The sequence below is a fragment of the Rhinolophus hipposideros genome (genome assembly GCF_964194185.1).
Source record: "Rhinolophus hipposideros genome assembly, chromosome: 8".
NCBI classification, from domain to species: Eukaryota; Metazoa; Chordata; class Mammalia; order Chiroptera; family Rhinolophidae; genus Rhinolophus; species Rhinolophus hipposideros.
In genome coordinates this window covers 55,165,225-55,183,694 of record NC_138054.1, presented here as the reverse complement: position 1 = coordinate 55,183,694, position 18,470 = coordinate 55,165,225, and the positions used below count along the sequence as shown (strand labels likewise).

The following is an 18,470-nucleotide window of genomic DNA, read 5'->3' as shown; positions in this document are numbered from 1 at the left end:
CTATGGATGGTGTAACATCAGATTAGAGTCTGTTGAAGAAAGGATTAGTGAACTGGAAAATAGTTTAGAAGAAATTATCTAGACTGAAGTATAACAGATAAAATGATGGAAAGAAAGTGTAAGAGACAAAAGTGAACACATTGAAAAGTCTAACATATGTATTATTGGAACTTACAGAAAAAAAATTAATTGCAGACTTATTTTTTTTCCCCTATCAAAAGATGACCTCTGTTTTATCTTATTTTAATACAGTTTCTCTGGACATCTACCAAGATAAATGTGATTTTTCAGTGCTGGTGCCAAACCCCCATATTTACTGTAGAAATGACCTGTGACATCTGGAGTGGGAGAATGAAGAGACATGTTATTACCCCAAGAGAGTACATTGCTACTGCTTTGTTTCACCAGTATAAAACTTGTAGGGAAACAGACCTTCAGCTTTCCTTATGGTGTCTCTTCTAACTCAGTGCACCCCTTGTGGGGGGCTTAGAAGCTGCATGAATGGGCTGTTATATGATGTAGTTACTGTCTGAGACTTAGGAATGCTGTAGGACATTGTGTTGATGCATGTGGGTCTCAACCCCCACAACCTGGTCTGCTGTGTGTGATGAGGGGTTTTGGAAGCAGCAACGGGATGTTTTAAGGACTCCTGATGAAGATGTATTTGATTTGGTCATATTGATATGCTGTGTTTACATTCTTAAATACTTCTTAAAAACTAAGTAAAATTGGTGTTAGATTACTCTCTATTCTGTCCTGTGAATGTGAATGTCATTTTGAACCCAAGATCACTGATGATCATACAGAATAGGCACTATATACAATTACAGAAGGGGAGGAGAGACTGAATGGGACAGAAGCAATATTTGAAGAGATAGTAGCAGAACATTTTCTAAAACTTTAATGGGATTAAACACATCAAGCCACCGAACCCCAAGCAGGATAAATGCAAGAAAGCCATTCCTAGCTACATCATTGGAAAACTGTTCAAAACTGGTTCTATTTGCTTGAGGCTTTCCTATATTGAAGTAGACTGCATCTATGTATATAGAGATGGGAGGAACTGTTAAGAGAAAATCTTAAAGGTAGCCAGAGGATAAAAGATGCATATTGTCTTCAATGGAACAACAAGTTGACTTTCTCAACAAAAAACAATGAAAGTAAGAAAACAGTGTAGTGGTATTGTTAGAAAGGTGAAAGAAATGAACTGTAAACCTATAATTTTGTACCCAACAAAAATAACCTTTAAAAATAAAGGTGAAATATATTTTCAGGTAGGCAGAAATTGAGAAACTCTGTCACCAGCAGACTCATAGTAAAGGGAACACCAAAGGGAATTCTTTAGGCAGAAAGATATTGACTATACAAAATAATGTATTGTGAGATTTAAAATACATGTAGAAATAAAATACAACAACAGAAAAAATGGGAGAGGAAAAATAGAGTTAAAGTGTGCGAAAGTCCTTGCATCATCTAGGAGATGGTAAAATATTGATTTATATTAGATTCTAATAAGTCAAGAATGTGTGTTGTAATCCCTAGGGTAACCACTAAAATGAAAACCTTAAGGCCCCAAAGGTAAGAAACAGTTTATGTTTCTCATTTTGTTTTGGAGGGATCTCTAAAGTCATTCCACAGTTCTATCTTAAAGAGAAATTTTATGGAGCATACAATTTTGTTCAGTAAATATATACAACAAAAAGTTTATTCCGTTAAGGGCAATTAATGGGGATGGAAGCAGAGACGGGAAAAGAAAGGAAGGAGAAGAAGGAGACAAAGCATGTAGACATAAGGATCAGAGATGTAAAGCCATAAGACGGGATGATTTAAGAAACTTTAGACGCGTTCCTGGCAGGTTCTGCTGTTCATCTGGAGTGAGGATATCTATGAATATTTTTAAAAATCTTGTATCTCTGACCTTGATGCTAATACTTTCTCCAGCAGTTTTAAATAATGACTTCTATACTGGAAAGCTTTTTCTGACTCTGTGTGAATGATTTTGTAAAGCATGAGTTGATTCTCCTATGGAATTCTTGATTGACTCACTTTTAAAGAAATACTTTAAAATTATCATCTGAAGCCAGTATAAACATGGGTTTTAAAAATAAAGCAGAATACAGTATATCATGTATGCAATCAGTTATCCAAGAAGTTAGATGTAGAGCAAACCTTTGCTAAAAAATCACAGCTTCAGGCCTTTACTGATCTATTTTCCTACCTCCACCTCTGTCACACATACTCTGCTTTATTTTCTTCATTTTTTGCCATTATATCACCATTATATATTTGTTTATTGTTTCTATTCTCCACCATAAGGCAAGTTCCATTTATACTTGTATTTTCAGCATTTGGATAGCCTCGGATACAGTAGACACTCAGTATATTTGTTGAGTGAATAAATGAACAAATGAGTACAGAGACCAACAGAGTAAAAACAACTAGGAGAGAAATGTCAAGGATACATGAGTTCTTTCAGTAGAAATTGAGTGCATGTTACCTATTGTATTATGGGACTGTTTCAGTCCATGTTTTATTTTCTTGGCATTTGGCAGCTCTGATGAATAACTAGTATAGCTGATCTATAGCAAAGGCCACAGCTCTGCCCCAGCCTGCATTTTATCTGAACACAGCAGTTCTCCTTACTTGACTATTCTCACCCATTGTCCCAGGTCCATCTTTAGGCTATCACTTCTAGACCCCATCCCTTCAGTGCCCTAATTTCCCAACTCAAATGCCTGATATGAAAAGATAAACATGCAAGTATGCATTCCTGATATGTTATAATCAAAAGAGCCTCATTAATGGGAGGTAAAGTAGTGGAGTTGTGAGCTTGGGCTTTGGAGGCAGATGTACCAGCTTGTCATTCACTGATTGTACTCTAATTCCTAGTGTCCTCATCTATAAACTGGGTGTAATGATATTTACCTGACAGAATTCTGGTAGTGCTTATTTATTCAGAGTTAGATTAAAAGGAATAAAGTCTTTTGCTTTCTACTTAGAACTATCCTTTAGAGAAATTTAAAGGACTTCCAGGGAAAGGAAGTTTGGAGGAAAGCACTGAGACTGTTTTGTTTCACCATGGGTGAAGAAGAAAGGAGCCTTGTGTTATTTTGGCAGGCGCCTGGTGATGGTAGGGGTCAGAACGTGTGCGCGTCGGATGACTTCCCTGACTTCCGAGTGAAGGCTCTTGATATAAATGAGTGAAGAAAGGGTGACTGACACCTGACAAGGCCCTGCTTGCTGACACACATGGTGTCCCTTGGCTCGTCATAGCCTAGGTATGCCTGTAATGCTGTCCAAACATTCTTTCTTAATCTTTTTATTGAATTATGCCACATATACAAAAAGTTGCATACATTCTAAGTGATTTTTTTTTACAGAAATACTCAATGAATTTTCACAAACTGAACATACCCATATAACCACTATGACGCAAAAAATGACAAGTATTCCACAAGCCCCGCAGTGTCCGGTTTTAGTGACTGTTTCCATCCACCTCCTTCCTCCAAGGGTAACCACTAACCACTGATTAGTTTCACCTATTTTTGAACTTTATATAAACAGACTGATATTTGTGTCTGGCTTCTTTTACTTTGTTTGGGAAGTTTATCCATGTCGTGTGTAGTTGTAATGTGTTCATTGTTATTGTTGTGTACATTATATTAAGAATATACCATTCTGTTACTGATGGGCATTTGGGTAGTTTTTACTTTTTGGTTATTAAGAATAAAGCTGCTTTAAATATTTTTGAACATGTCTTTTCTCCATTAATAATATATAACTATTTTAGATAAACATATATATTTAAAATATATGTAAATATTGTTTTACAGATACTGTGTTTTTACCTACTTTACATTTCAGATTTCTGTTATTACTGGGAATACCGTTTGAATAATCTAGTGTGGCTTTCTAGAATACCATATTTTCCATTTAAGTTATTTTGAATCTGTGCGATACTATAGCAGGTACCCACTGCTATAACCTTAGAGCTTTGTGGTTTTTTTTCACTTGTCTTGTAGAGTTATACTTAACGAGCTTTACAACGTTACAATGCATCTGCTTTTTAAACTGATCTCTAAAAGGCTTATTTAGGGTGATATTCTACATTTGTAAGTATGAAGTCATTCTTCAGGGATAATTACCATATCCTTGATAAATATATTTATTTTAAATTTTTACTGATTCCATCAAATGCTGTATCTCATGTAATGATTGGTACATGTTTGGGTAGTGTATCTTTCATGCATAGTCATTTGTAGTTCAAAATAATTTAGAAAGTGCCTTCTAAATATGAAGGGTTTTTGAAAACTTGAATTTGATAAGAATCTTTTTTTTTTTCTGAAGTATAACTTTTGGCTAAAAAGAATCAAGTTATATTTGGAATATATGGTGTAGCTTTAAGAAAAGGATTTTATTGTATTCTTTTTAGTCCAAGTGCTGTTTCTAGTTTGTTTACCAGTCTTTTTAATCTAAGAAATTGTATGGGCAGTACCTTATAATTTATTTTCATTACTGTGTTTCCCCCAAAACAAGACCTAGCCGGACCATCAGGTCTAATGTGTCTTTTAGAGCAAAAATTAATATAAGATCCAGTCTTATATAAGACCCGGTTTTATATTACATTAAAATAAGACTGGGTTCTAATTTTTGCTCCAAAAGACACATTAGAGCTGATGGTCCGGTTAGGTCTTATTTTCAGGAAACATGGTAGTTCACGGATGGCAGTTCAGCAAAATTGGGAATTAAAAGTAAGTTCAAACCTTTTATGAGTTTTAAGGTATTCTGAATAGTGTTATTATTTAGGTTTAGTTGTGAACGACAGAAATCTTCAAAATAAGAGTGGCTTACACAAAGCAGTATTTTGCTCTCTTGTAACAGTCTGAAACACCTGTTCCTGCCTGTTCATGAATCATTCCTGATGGTATCAGAAGCATGGTCTTGTCTGTTCTGTGGGTCCCAACTGCCTATCCCTATCCTAAAAGTACGAGATGGTGGCTTTGAAATTCCAGACTTCAGGATGGAGGAAGGGATGAAAAAGAAGCTGCTAGGGACATTTGGCTTACATGTCATTGGCCAGAACATAGTCACATGGCCACATGTATGAGTAGTTATAAGAGATGCTAGATAACAGTCATTGTTCTGGGTAGCCATGTGGTCAGCTGTAATTTGAGAGTCTTAACGTCTGGGAAAGAAGGGTGCAATAGGCATTGGGACAACTAGCAGCATGACAGATCTCCTTTGTTCACCACTTACATCCCAAGTGCCCAGTACAGTACTTACCATATAGGACTTCATTAAATAGTTGTTCTATGGATGAGCGCCCCTTATTTCTCCTGTCAGAATAGGCATTGCTCTGAATATTTACTTATCTACATGGTAAGTTATGACCAAGTTGTCCATCGTTGGTGATTTTTTAATGTTCGTTCTCATCTATGTTCCCCCTTTACAAATAAAGTGTCCCTAACAGTCTTCAGACTGATTTGCTACCCTAAATAACTTATTGTAGCCTTCTTATTGCTGAATAGAGGCCTATTAAACCTCTCTTTTCGTGTGTCTTTGATCAACACTGACCTGGCATGTTGAAGGTACTCAGTAAATGTTTTTAGATTGCATCAATGAATAGGAATAAAACTTTGATGAATACAAGCCTTTTCTTTTAGTTACTTCCTTAGAAAAATGTACGGCTGTAATACACATAGACGAAATTGTTAGTCTTAAATCTGTTTATAGTAACAAGATTCTTAGGAATATCATTTGACGTTTAGGTAGAATGTGATTATGAGACAACTATTTGAAATTAATTATAACTAAGTGCTAATTCACGTAAGTTATAGGCAATAGACACTAATATAGTTCAGCAAACTGAGGGGGCATTCTTAAGCCATTCAGCTCGACCTCGGGTATCCATTTAGCTTATCAGTGTGCTTTCAAGGGAAAATGCCATTTCTTTTCCATCGTTTCATGGGGGAAAATTTCTTTCAGGTATGAAGATAAATGAGTCACTATTTCCTCAGATATCAGACCGAATAATACTGTTTAAAAAAATGATTAAAAATTTTTTAGCTTTATTGAGTTATAATTGGCAAAATTGTAAGATATTTAAAGCATACATCATGATGATTTGATATATGTATACACTATGAAAGGATTCCTCCCATCTAGTTAATTAACACATCCATAACCACACGTTTATGTATTTTTATGTATATATTTATATTTTTTGGTGAGACTATTTTAGTTATACTCTCAAGAAAATTTCAATTATACAATATAGTGTTATCAACTATAGTCACCGTGTTATGCATTAGATCCTCGGATCTTATTTATCTAATAGCTGAAAGTTTATGCTCTTTTACCAGCCTCTCCCTATTTTCTCCACCCCATAGCCCTCAGCAACTAATTTTCTACTCTGTTTCTATGAGTTTGACTTTTTTTTTTTTAAGACTCCACATATAAGTGGTAACATGCAATGCTCATCTTTCTCTGTCTGGCTTATTTCACTTAGTATAACGCCCTCAAGGTCCATCCATATTGTCTCAAACAGAATTTCCTTCTTTTCACGACTAATAGTCCATTATATATGTATATACTTGTAGGGTGTCTTCTTTGTTCATTCAGTCGTCAATAGATACTTAGTTTCTATATCTTGGCTATTGTAAGTAATGTTGCAATGAATCTGGGAGTGCAGATATTTGTTTGATATCCTGTTTTCATTTTCTTTCCATAGCTACCCAGAGTGGGATTGCTGGATCATATGTTAGATCTATTTATGATTTGTTGAGGAACCTCCATACTGTTTTCCGTAGTGGATGTACCAGTTTACATTCTCATCAACAGTGTATGAGAGTTCCCTTTTCTCCACATCTACTGCCTCTGAGCTGAAGTGAGACAGTTGGAGACCGCATGTTGTGCTAGTACTTACTATGGCACCTTGGATGAGTAATTTAACTTCCCTGTGCCTCAGGTTTCTCATCTGTACAGTGGAGGATAATAATACTTTCTAGAGTTATGGGGTTCAGTGAGCAGGGCATTTCGTACTTAGAATAATACTTAGTACATAATAAACACTTAATAAGTGTCATTGTCACCTCTGTCATTGTTATTAACATATTTGCCAAAATGATTTGAAACTTGACTTCAAGAAATGTTTAGGAGAGAATGTCACCTGACTCCTTGGTTTCTAGCATGTGGGCTGTGTGCCACCCAGTGAAATAAAGGGCATAGATTTGGTGGAGGAGGAGGAATAGAATGCTGAGCTTCATTTTGAATGTGTTAAATTTGAAGTGTTGGTGGGCTGCTATATGAATTTAAAATCTATGAATTTGAAGAAATGGGCAGAGTTATTGGCATATGGGTAGTAGTTAAGACTATGAGAGATGAATGAGATAACTTAAGGATCTACATTGGGCCTAGGTTAGAAACCTGGGGAAACTAACGCTTAAAGAACAGGTGGAGGCCATGAAGACCATCTGAGAGTAGAACCAGGAGAGAGAGCAGTGCCACCAAAAAGAGAGAGTGATCGGTATTGTCCAGTACAACAGAGATTATAGTTGGTCCCTGGACAACACAGGAGCCAAGGGAGCCAGTCCCCTGCAAAGTTGAAAATCTACACGTAACTTCTGACTCCCCCCAAACTTGACTACCTTTAGCCTACTGTTAACCATAAACTTTATTGTTAAGATAAAGTCAGTTAACACATATTTTGTATGTTATATGTATTACATATTATATTGTCACAATAAGTAGCTAAACAAAGGAAATGTTACTAAGAAAATCATAAGGAAGAAAAAGTACATTTATAGTATTGAAAAAAAACCCATGTATAGGAAGACCCACCCAGTTCAAACCCATATTGTTCAAGGGTCAACTGTACAGTAGTCTGAGAACTGAAAAGTATAAATGGCTTGATAATTAGTGAGACATTTGTGACCTTTTGGTTTTAGTAGAGGAGTGGAGGCAGAAGCCAGATAGTGAATTTAGGGATGGTGATAAGGGAAGAAGAGAAGACTAATACAGATTACTCTTTTGAGACTTTTTGATGAGACAGATTTTGGAAACTAGTGGAAGATACAGGGTAAATGGAAGATTTGGGAGAAGGATGGGATGTTATAGGCTGAGCAGAACGAATTATTAGAAAATAAAGAGGTTGAATATAAGGAGAGTGTAGAAAAGATGAGTTCAAGGGTATAAATTGATGAGGCTGACCTTGCACAGGAAGAGGACCAAAACATCTCTGAGACTGGAGGAAAGCGGGATGTGGATATAAGTAAGCCTTTAAGACCAGAAATCATTCTTAATGACTACATTTTCCCCAAAGAAATGAAAGGGAAATTTGCTTGCTGAAAGGGGTCAAGGAGTGAACAGGTGCTGTGAGGACAATGGTGAAAGCTTAGAATAGTAATTGAGGGAAATAGGAGAGGAGGGCTAAAACATCTGTTCCCCAATTGAGGGGTTTTCATTTGAATAGTATTTAAGTATACCAGGAGAGGGAAAGACTGTTGTTACCTTGAACACAATATGTATTTATTTAGCATCTAGCATATATAAAACACTGCTACATACTTTCTGGGAGGTTCAGATGAATACTGACTGTCTCATTCAAGAGTGGTATGAACTGATAGCTCATGTCATGTGATTTGTGAAAAACACAAATATTTATAATAGCCTAAAAATGGTAAGTGACACATGAGCTTTATAAACGTACTATAAGGGTTTGCAGGAAGTAGAGATTCCATCAAACGGGGTGAAATAAATATTGGATTTCTTCTGATGGGGGAAGAAGGCTTTGTGGAAAAGGCCAAAAAAAAAGGGCTACATGTGAATTTTCTGATGAAATAGTAATGAAACTAGCTATGAGTTTTAATATATTACAGCAATCATATATTCTTCTATAATACAATGACTGGCATTAACCAGAAGAGGGGAAATAAAGAGATTAACAAAACATAGTGAATTCTGTTCTACCCAAAAGATGTTCCAAATTTGATTATAATTTTATGTAGGAAAACATAATTCAGTAATCCTTTCCACAAATATTTAGTGAACATCTCTGTGCTAGGTGCTGAGGATATAGAGGAGACTAAGCTATGGTTTTTATTTTCAAGGAGTGCCTGCGAGTACTCTAGTAGGAGAGACGGAAGTGAAGAGAGGTACTTCAGTTCTATGCAATAAATGACATAAAAGTGGTATATATGAGTAAAGAAATTTGGGGTTACAGTGCAAGGAAGCATGAATAAATGATTATGTTTCTATGACAGCATTTGTTGTTTTTTCCTTTTTCTTTTCTTTAGTTGGAGAACATCAGTTGACAGGCCATAAAGTTGCAGTTAAAATCTTAAATAGACAGAAGATTCGCAGTTTAGATGTTGTTGGAAAAATAAAACGGGAAATTCAGAATCTAAAACTCTTTCGTCATCCTCATATTATCAAACTGTAAGTATTTTTGTACCTGATAATACAAAAGAGAAACTGTCTTGAAATAGCTATGAATTTACAAATAAGTGTTTATCTTTAGTTAACCTTTTATAAAAATACTTTTTTCATATTTATATTGAGCAAGTGTTAATTCATTTAGCCTCCATCAATCCTTCTTTGCATACTTATGGTTTAGAATTAATAGTTGTTTTGAAATTGGTACTGGTTTTCTTTTAAGTGATGAAAATAAGCCTTAGAAGTTGACTCTTCCTGCTAGCTTTCACTTTCAAGTTCATTTAGGACTTTGATATTTCTAGTTTCATTTTGTAATTTTTTTCTAGTCAATTTTCATTAACATATCAGGGTATTTTCTTTTTGGAGAAGGTAGAAAGTAACTGTTAAACATTATCCACCATACTATATTACTTACAAAATTCCAATTATTACTTTAATTACTGGTAGTAAAGCTCTTTAATTACTGATAGTAAGGCAAATGAATATTGGGGAGATACGCCAAATTATAAACTTTAAAAATAAGTAAATATTAGAGATTAATAATAGGTTAATTAATTAAATAGAAGGATAATTAATTTAAAGTCAACTAGACCTACAGAAAATTTAGACATTAATATGGAACAGTAGTCTATTAAATCATTTGATGTTGCAGTTTAATATCTATTGAGAAAATATGCCAAACACTGAAAATTATCTTTGTTTCTTTATCTTAAAGCTTGGATAGGGTTTTATAAAATAAATGTTAATCTTATTGAGTACCTGATAATGGTTAGAAACTATATTGAGCATTTTACATATATATAATTTCTTTTCATCCTAAGCCTATAAGGTAGGTATTATTATTCTCATTTAATAGATAAGGAAATTGTATATCTAAAGAGTATCAGCAACTTGTCCGAGGTCAAAAATACAGTAAGTTGCAGAGCTGGTAATTGAGTTCATATCTGATTCCAAATGCCATGCTGTTAATATCTACTTCAGTACTCTAGTCTTTTTCAAACCTGAGAGTTATATAAACCCGTTTTAAAGGAAGTGTAAATTTCTGGATCCCCTGTTTGCCTTAATTATTTTTAATATACATTCAAGCACTGCATGATGACGTTTCAGTCCACGATGGACTGCATGTACAATGTTGGTTCCATAAGATTGTAATGGAGCCGAGTTTCTTGTAAGAAATGGATGGATATGTGGTTTAGGAAGAATTTTTTTTCTCTGACAGAAGCAGTATCTGTGGGGATTGGCAGTAGATTCCCTCCTACACACAGCACCTCACTTTTTGGTGTACAGATGACATCCCACTCAGTCAGCCACTGAGCTGTGTCAGCACAGAGGGGCCTGACCCTCCCCCCTCCCCCAGTGCATCCTGCTCAGAGGGCACTAAATTCTTTATGGCAGACCTCAGATCCTGTACAAGGACACAGGTCCACAGGAGTTTCCTTAACAAGTATTAAGTGCCGTTGCCACCTTAGTAAAAGCTTTCAGTGGTAGTGTGGAGCCAACCTCTCCGCGTACTTTGGGAATGTGTTCAGATTGTAATGATGTAAATAGATAAGTTTTATTTCTTCCATCAATTCAGTGACAGAGATAGCCCTTTATGCCAGATAGGGTCAGTGGAACCAAAAACAAATTTGCGAAGTCAAAACACTTGAGTCCTCAGTTCTGCACCCTCTCCATGTTAACCACCCCCTTTAAATGAACACCACAAAGTTCCTTAATCTGCCCATTGTTCCAACATGCAATAACCAAAACCACACTGCCCTGACAAACCCCTATGTTCCTTTCTCTCTCCATCTTGGTTTCTTATTCCCACTGATCCTCAGGCCACCATTCCAATCCCTCCTGACAGTCACTGTTGTGGTCACCTATGCCTTCCCCACCAGTTTCTCCCCAATATTTCCAATCTGTCCATTCCACGTCTCTGCTCACTGGAGCAACATTGATGGCTTCGATATTCTATTTCTGACCTTGTCAGAAGGAAGCAGGGGAAGGGCTTGTGGGACACTGTTTATAAAGTGGACAGCAGTGGACAGTTGTGTCCTCGTCCTTCACACTCACTCGCCACTCACTCACTGACTCACTCAGAGCAACTGCCAGTCCTGCCGGCTCCATTCATCATAAATGCCTTATACAGGTGGACCATTTAAAAAAAAAATCTTTCATACCAGTGTTTACTGCACCTTTTCTATGCTTAGGTACACAGATACTTATCATCACGGTACAATTGCCTACAGTAGTCAGTGCAGTAACCTGCTGTACAGGCTTGTAGCCTAGGAGCAATAGGCTGTTATCATACAGCCTAGGTGTGCAGTCGGCTGTACCACCTGCCCTGTTTCCCCCAAAATAAACCCTAGCCGGGCAGTCCGCTCTAATGTGTCTTTTGGAGCAAAAATTAATATAAGACCCAGTCTTATTCTATATAAGACCTGGTCCTACATTATAGTAAAATAAGACAGAGTCTTATATTAATTTTTGTTCCAAAAGACACATTCGAGCTGATTGTCCGGCTAGGTCTTATTTTCGGGGAAACATGGTAGGTTTGTGTAAGTGCACTCTGATGTTGGCAGAACGATGAAATCACCTCATGATGCATTTCTCAGAATGTATCCCTCTTGTTAAACTATGCCGTTACTTAAACATACAGAGACAAAGAACTAAGTATAAGCTCCATGGCTTGGACACAATTATGAAACCAAAATAAATTGACAATTTAGATACAAATAAGACAACGACGTCAATGACATTCAAAGTATTATCTATAGTATAGGTGACAACGGTGTTTTGCAAACACCAAGTCGCTGTTAGTTAGATTAATAGTAGAACTAGTAGAAGGAGGTCCAATACTATATTTATATTTTGATTCAAGCAATATTGTCCTGGAGAAAGCCTGTAAGTATACTCTAAGAAATATATAAGTATACTCTAAAAAAAAATAGTGTTAATATTTTTGAGGCTTTGTTTGCTAGTTCATTATAATCAGAAATTATATTTAGCCAGAACTTTGTCAGCGAGCAATCTTTGCATGTCAGTGTTACTGGGGAGCAATTTGATAATCCGGTAGAGACACACTGTTTATACCTCATGACAAGGCCAGCATAGTGGCTGTGGTCAGTGAATAATGCCCCGCCCTGCCCCAACATGTCCCAATCCTCAGAACCTGTGAGTGTTACGTCACTTGGCAAAGGAGAATTAAGTTTATAGATGGATTTAAGGTTGCTAATCAGCTGATCTTAAAATAGATTTCCCTTGGTAACCTGGGACTGTAATCACAGTCCTTAAAAGTGGAAGAGGGAGTCAAATGATTCAGGGAAAGAGGTTTTAGGGTGAAAGCAAAGTCCGAGTGAAAAGATGTGAGCAGGGCTCAACTGGCGGTTGCTGGCTTTGAAGATGGAGGGTGGGGGCCGTGAGCCGAGGAGTGTAGGTGGTCTCCAAACGTTGGAAAATACAAAGAAATGGGTTTCCCCGGGGGCCTCCGGAAAGCAGTGCAGTCCTGCTGACACCCCAGCAAGACACGTGTCAGACTTCTAAGCTGCAAAAATATAAGCAAATGCATTTTTGTTGTTTTAAACCACTATGTTTGAAGTGTGGCAGCAATAGGAAACTAATATAAGCATTCTGGAAATCCTTCAATGAGTGGCTGATCTGGTTATTGCTGGGATTTGGAACATGCATTTAGTCTTTCCTGTCGCTAGCTGTGTTTATTGCTAGTGAATTGTTGCAACTTGGTGTGTTCAGTGATAGGGCCCCATTCAGTGCATCTTACCAACAGCATGCATATACCATTGACGGCTCAGAGACGGCTTTCCTGGGGCTCGGCGTGCCATTGGGTCACCTGTGATGACTCAGTGCTCAACGGGCACTGTGAAAACACCGCCCTAACGTCAGCTGCAGGCCCTGTCATGTGATCTCCACTCCAAGCTCACTTGACCACCAACATAAACAAGAAGTGAGGGCCCTGAGGTTGCGCGGCAGGGCTTGATGGTCAGGTTATCTAGGACCTTCATTCCACACGATCCGGAGCATGTGTATACGGGGTTCTAAGATTATCGTAAGAATTAACATACCACCTATGAGTTCAGTGACTACCTCTCCTATTCTTTGTTTCCTTAACTTTAAAATGGGATACCACATGTGTTATTTCAGGATTAGACGTGTTCGCACTGGTGTGATGCCCAGTGTTTGATGTACATTGACCCAAAGTAGAAATTGGCAACCTAGGCACTGATTCCAGCCCTCTTTCATGATTCCGAATTGTTTTCAGTTAGCTGACATAGTTCATATCTGGTTTCGACTCCACGCTAACGATGTCTTTGTTCTAGTTATTGAGTGACTTCTAAGCTACATCGCTTTGCTCTTCCTTGCTGAGTGGCCACTCTGTGTAAGAGGAGAAAGCTGGGAAGCCATACTAAAAGTATCACATGTCAGAGTGAGACTGGAGAAGGGACAGCTCTCTATGTATTTGCGTTGTTTCTTGACCTCGTCACTTAGAGGGCCAACCCTCATATGTAGGGTATGAGCCCTAGTTACTGTGCTGTTCTTACAAACACAAGCCAAATTTTGTGAGTAAGCAGTTGCAATTGTTATGAGGACTTATTTTTGATGTCATATCTACCACTGCTTTCTCTCCTCAATTTCTATAATTATTTATAATTGTTTAATTTTAGTTTGACTAATTATTTTATGCTGGTTTAGGATTTTAAAAGTTATTTGCTATTTTGTTTTGTTGAAGGAGTTATATAGAACGTTCTTAGGGTTGGTCAGAAAGTAATTGGCATAGGTGAATTTGATGTTTAAAGCTTCTGGCGTCCAGCCTTGAGCTTAATTCATTCAGCTACATCGCCTCTCTAATTATGGATCTGAATTAAAAAAAAAAAAAGCACTTATGTATTCTTGCTACAGAACAATCTTACTGACATAGCCTCTATTAGTGTTAGTGATTTAAACAGGGAGAGAGACCTGATCCTTTTAGTGGTTTTGTTTGTTATGTGCAGTCTTGGGCTAGCTGCTAAGAATAGTTTCCTGGGGCCTCTAGAGTTAGCAAGAAAGTTTGAAAGCTAGAATGAAGGCTATTTATTGCACAATTGCACTATTACTCGAATTGAAGAAAAAAGACCAAACAAACCACTGGGAGAAAATTAAGAGGAATAAACAGGATTGAAAGGAAACTCCAAACTTTCCTATGAACTAGAATTTGTTGAATTAATTTTTGTCCTTGTTTTTCTTTCCCCCATAGTTTTTAAGAAAACTTTATTTTAACTGATCAAAAGATCAATACTTCCTAATTTGGTAGAAATGCTTTTGCCTGTCTGCTTTTTTTTTTTCTTTTAAGAGTTTTTATCTTATTCAACCTATGGACAGCTCTTTACCATTGTTCACCACCACCACCTTGAAATGTCCTAGGGAGGCTGGTGCAGTGCTCTAACCAAGGTTGCCAGTTTGATCCCCTCTGGGGCCACTGTAAGCTGCGCCCTCCTTAAAAAAAAATAGAGAAAGAGAGAAATGCTGTCCCTGGATTTCTGACATTACCATCTTCTGTTTTTTTTTTGTGGTGTTTTGTTTTTTTTTTCATTCTTGCCCCATCTTAAGACTTTCTTTTATGGTCCCTTCTTTATTTGCCTGACTGTTAAATATTGTTGTATTTCAGTTTTTTTTGGTGCTTGAATTTTATTTTTGTTTAACTAGAAATACTGTTTCTGAAAAATTTTCTAAAGCACATCTGTTTCCTTTTCTGTTGTATTAAGAAAATGACATGTGTGATTCATGACTGAATTTCTTATAATGCTTCAGTGTGATTAATTATTATTTTAGAGGGCACAAAAGATTTGGCTTACTCTGGCCAGGCTTAGAACACTGGAAATTATCTTTTTCACTACATTTGCATTTTTTTCTTAGGACTTTTTTCTTCTAAAAATTATGTTTCCCTTTCTCCTCACCTCATTCTGGTTAATTAAACTGTTATTGCTTAAGGTTTTGTTGTAATTTTGCAGTCTCAGATTAATCTGGTTTTGACTCGAAGCTGCTCACATTATTTAAAGGTGTTAATTTATGTATTTATTTCAATACCTATTTTGTTATAGAAATTTACTGAGCGCATACTCATGAATGTGATCATCATAATAAATGTATAATTACAAACTGAGATACATGCTCTGAAGTTAAAAATGCTCCTGTGAGAGCAAAAAGGTCTTGATCTGGACTTGGTGGGGGTGACCTTCACGCTGAGATCTGAAGGGTGATTAGTGACCAGTTAAAGGGTGCACCCCACCAGGTCATGGGATAGGAGTCAGGTGAGCAGGAATCGCTTACCCAAGGAGCTGCGGCAGGGGGCAGTGCAGCATGACTAACAAAGAAAAGACGGCGTGTACCGTAGTAGTGGGAACCGAAGGTGATACAGCACTACGGCGAGAGGCAGGGGCCTGATGAACGCAGGCCCGGGGAGCACTAGTGAAACCCCTGAAAATTTCTAATCAGGAATCTATTGAAGAACGGATTTGTGTTTTGAAAAGAATGTTTCTTTAATGTCTATTAAAGACCTGTGGTATAGTTGGAAAAATCAGCTGCTAAATTTGTTAGAATTTCATCCTTTTTTTTCTCTTATGCCCTAAAGATGTACAGAGCACACAAGTGATTGAGAATTTTGTTAATAAATCAGATTAGCCTACAGTGAGGTGACACAGTAAGGGCTCGGGCTTTACACTGTTCCTTTTATTCGATTAGAGTTCAGGACGGCTTTTATAGAATTTTCTAGCGTTCTCGGTAAAATTCCCTTCCTACAGCTCATTTGAAGTACTCTCAACTGTATTCCTCAGTTACACTAGTTTATTTTATGTAAGTGCGGTACCTTGTCCTTTTTCATCCCGAAGACTAAAGGTTGCTGTTAGAAATACTTGGTCTGAAAATCTGTAATCATTTTCAATACCATAGCTTTAATATTTTACTTTTTTCAAATGTTAATACATGATGTGTCCTCTTTTAAAATTTATAGTATGTAGTTATATCACCAACTTCCTGGCCATTTCCCCCTCCTCTTTAGTAAGAAATAGTAACTCGAACCACCATGTACCACATACTTGTTTTGTGCACTTTAATAAAAGGTGCCCCATCTGGGTGAACTAATTACCAAAACTACTTAAGGATGGCATCTGGGCCACTTCTCAGCTTCTACCTGTGCCTTCCACTGGGTGCCTTTAAGCCACGCAAAAACTACACAGCTGTACTTAGTGGCCCTAAATACATAGTAACTCAGTGTGCATTAGATATTGCTCGTGACCAGTCAGACTATAGGCAATCGTTTATAAACAAAGCAAACCTATTTTCAAAAGTAGAACAATTGGTCATTTATAGGCATTAAATGCAACCATCAGTTAAAACATTAAATGTTATGTTTTTTTAAAAAAAATAATGTTATGTTTTTGTTTTCAAAGTTTTTACTCTCGTAAAATTGTGTGTGTGTGGGGGGGGGAGTTGTAATATTTTAGGAAGAATTTTATTTTGTCAAATAGAGCTAATGTGGGCCGGCCCGGTGGCGCAGGCGGTTAGAGCTCCATGCTCCTAACTCCAAAGGCTGCCGGTTCGATTCCCACATGGGCCAGTGGGCTCTCAACAACCAAAAAAAAAAAAAAAAAAGATCAAATAGAGCTAATGTTCTTTGTTATTTTTTTTAATGTGCTCAGCTTTGAGTACCTAGAAACATACAAATAAATAAATTTTATTGATCTTGTCCTATGTAGATTACTTTCACACATATTAATCTATTTAATTTTTTATTATGGAAAGTTTTTAATGTATACAAAGTAAAGTGATGACGCCTCATGTATCTGTCATTCAGCTTCAACAATTGTCAGTATATTGTTTTGTCTGCTTCTTCCCACTTCTCCCACTCTAAATTATTTTGAAGCAAATCTCAAATATTCTATTTTTAACCTGTAAACTCTTCAGTATCTACTCTGGGAGATAAAGACTTTTTCTTTTTTAATTTTAATAACAAGCGCAGTTCCTTTAAAACCTAGAAATTAAATAATTAATATTGTCAACTCTCTGGTCAGTATTCAGACTTTCTTGATTGTTTCATAGTTTTCAAAGTGAGTTTGTTTGAATCAGAATCAAAACCAGTCTATACAATGTATAATTGGTTAATATGTTTCTTAAGTTACTTTTAATCTGTTCCCCTTCCTCTTTTTTTTTTTCCCTTGTAGTTTATTTGTTGTAGTTTATTTATCATTTGTCTACTTTCTTGATTTTGTTGATTGTATCCTGTGGTATCATTTAACCTTTCCAAGAATACGTTTTACTTTTGCTTAAATATATGATACCTCATCTCCATAGACTAATACAATTTTTGTTTAAATGGAAGAATTAATGCCTACTTGATGAAGAATTTGAAAGATTTTTGTAAACATGAAAGGGAGAACCTAGAGGAAAGTCCATACGCCTTAGAAAGTAGTTTAATTTTGTAAAGCTCCATGTTTATAGCTTTCTGATTATTTTGATAACATCATGTAATTTGTTGCAATCTTAAAAATATTATAAAACCCTGGAATATAAAATGGTAGCAAGAATAGAAATATGAGGTTGATTTTAGTTAAAGTAACTTTTTACTAACTTATTTTGTATTTACAAAAAAGATACCAGGTGATCAGCACTCCGACAGATTTTTTTATGGTAATGGAATATGTGTCTGGTGGTGAATTGTTTGACTACATCTGTAAACATGGACGGGTGAGTAACATACTCTCTAGTTCAATAACAAACTCCTAAACTTAAAAAGGGGAAAGTAGTGGGAAGTAGCAAACCACAAAGATATAAAGTGGGGGATACTTCTGTAATAATGTCCAACTGCACATACAGATTATTAGACATACTCTCTCTCTTAAAAAGTGCACCTGTTGATATACTGATTTTAGGAAATATGTTCCATTTAATTGCTAACATGCCTATGCTTTTCAAAATGAAAAATCTGTTCCGTAATATCATGTTGAAGCTTCAGTTATTTCTTTTCTTAGCACTTTCATTCAAGTTACGTTTTACTTGTCAATTCCCCC

General features: G+C 36.4%; 1 protein-coding gene across 1 annotated transcript in view; it reads left to right on the top strand.

Moving 5' to 3' along the window:
* The window catches only part of PRKAA2 (protein kinase AMP-activated catalytic subunit alpha 2), a 47,289-nt gene that overhangs the window by 11,485 nt on the left and 17,334 nt on the right, over window positions 1–18,470 (top strand). Inside the window, exons 2-3 of the mRNA XM_081057884.1 lie at window positions 9,294–9,435; window positions 18,054–18,147. Of these exons, the coding sequence (XP_080914010.1) occupies window positions 9,294–9,435; window positions 18,054–18,147 (236 nt within the window). The remainder of the gene's footprint in view (window positions 1–9,293; window positions 9,436–18,053; window positions 18,148–18,470) is intronic.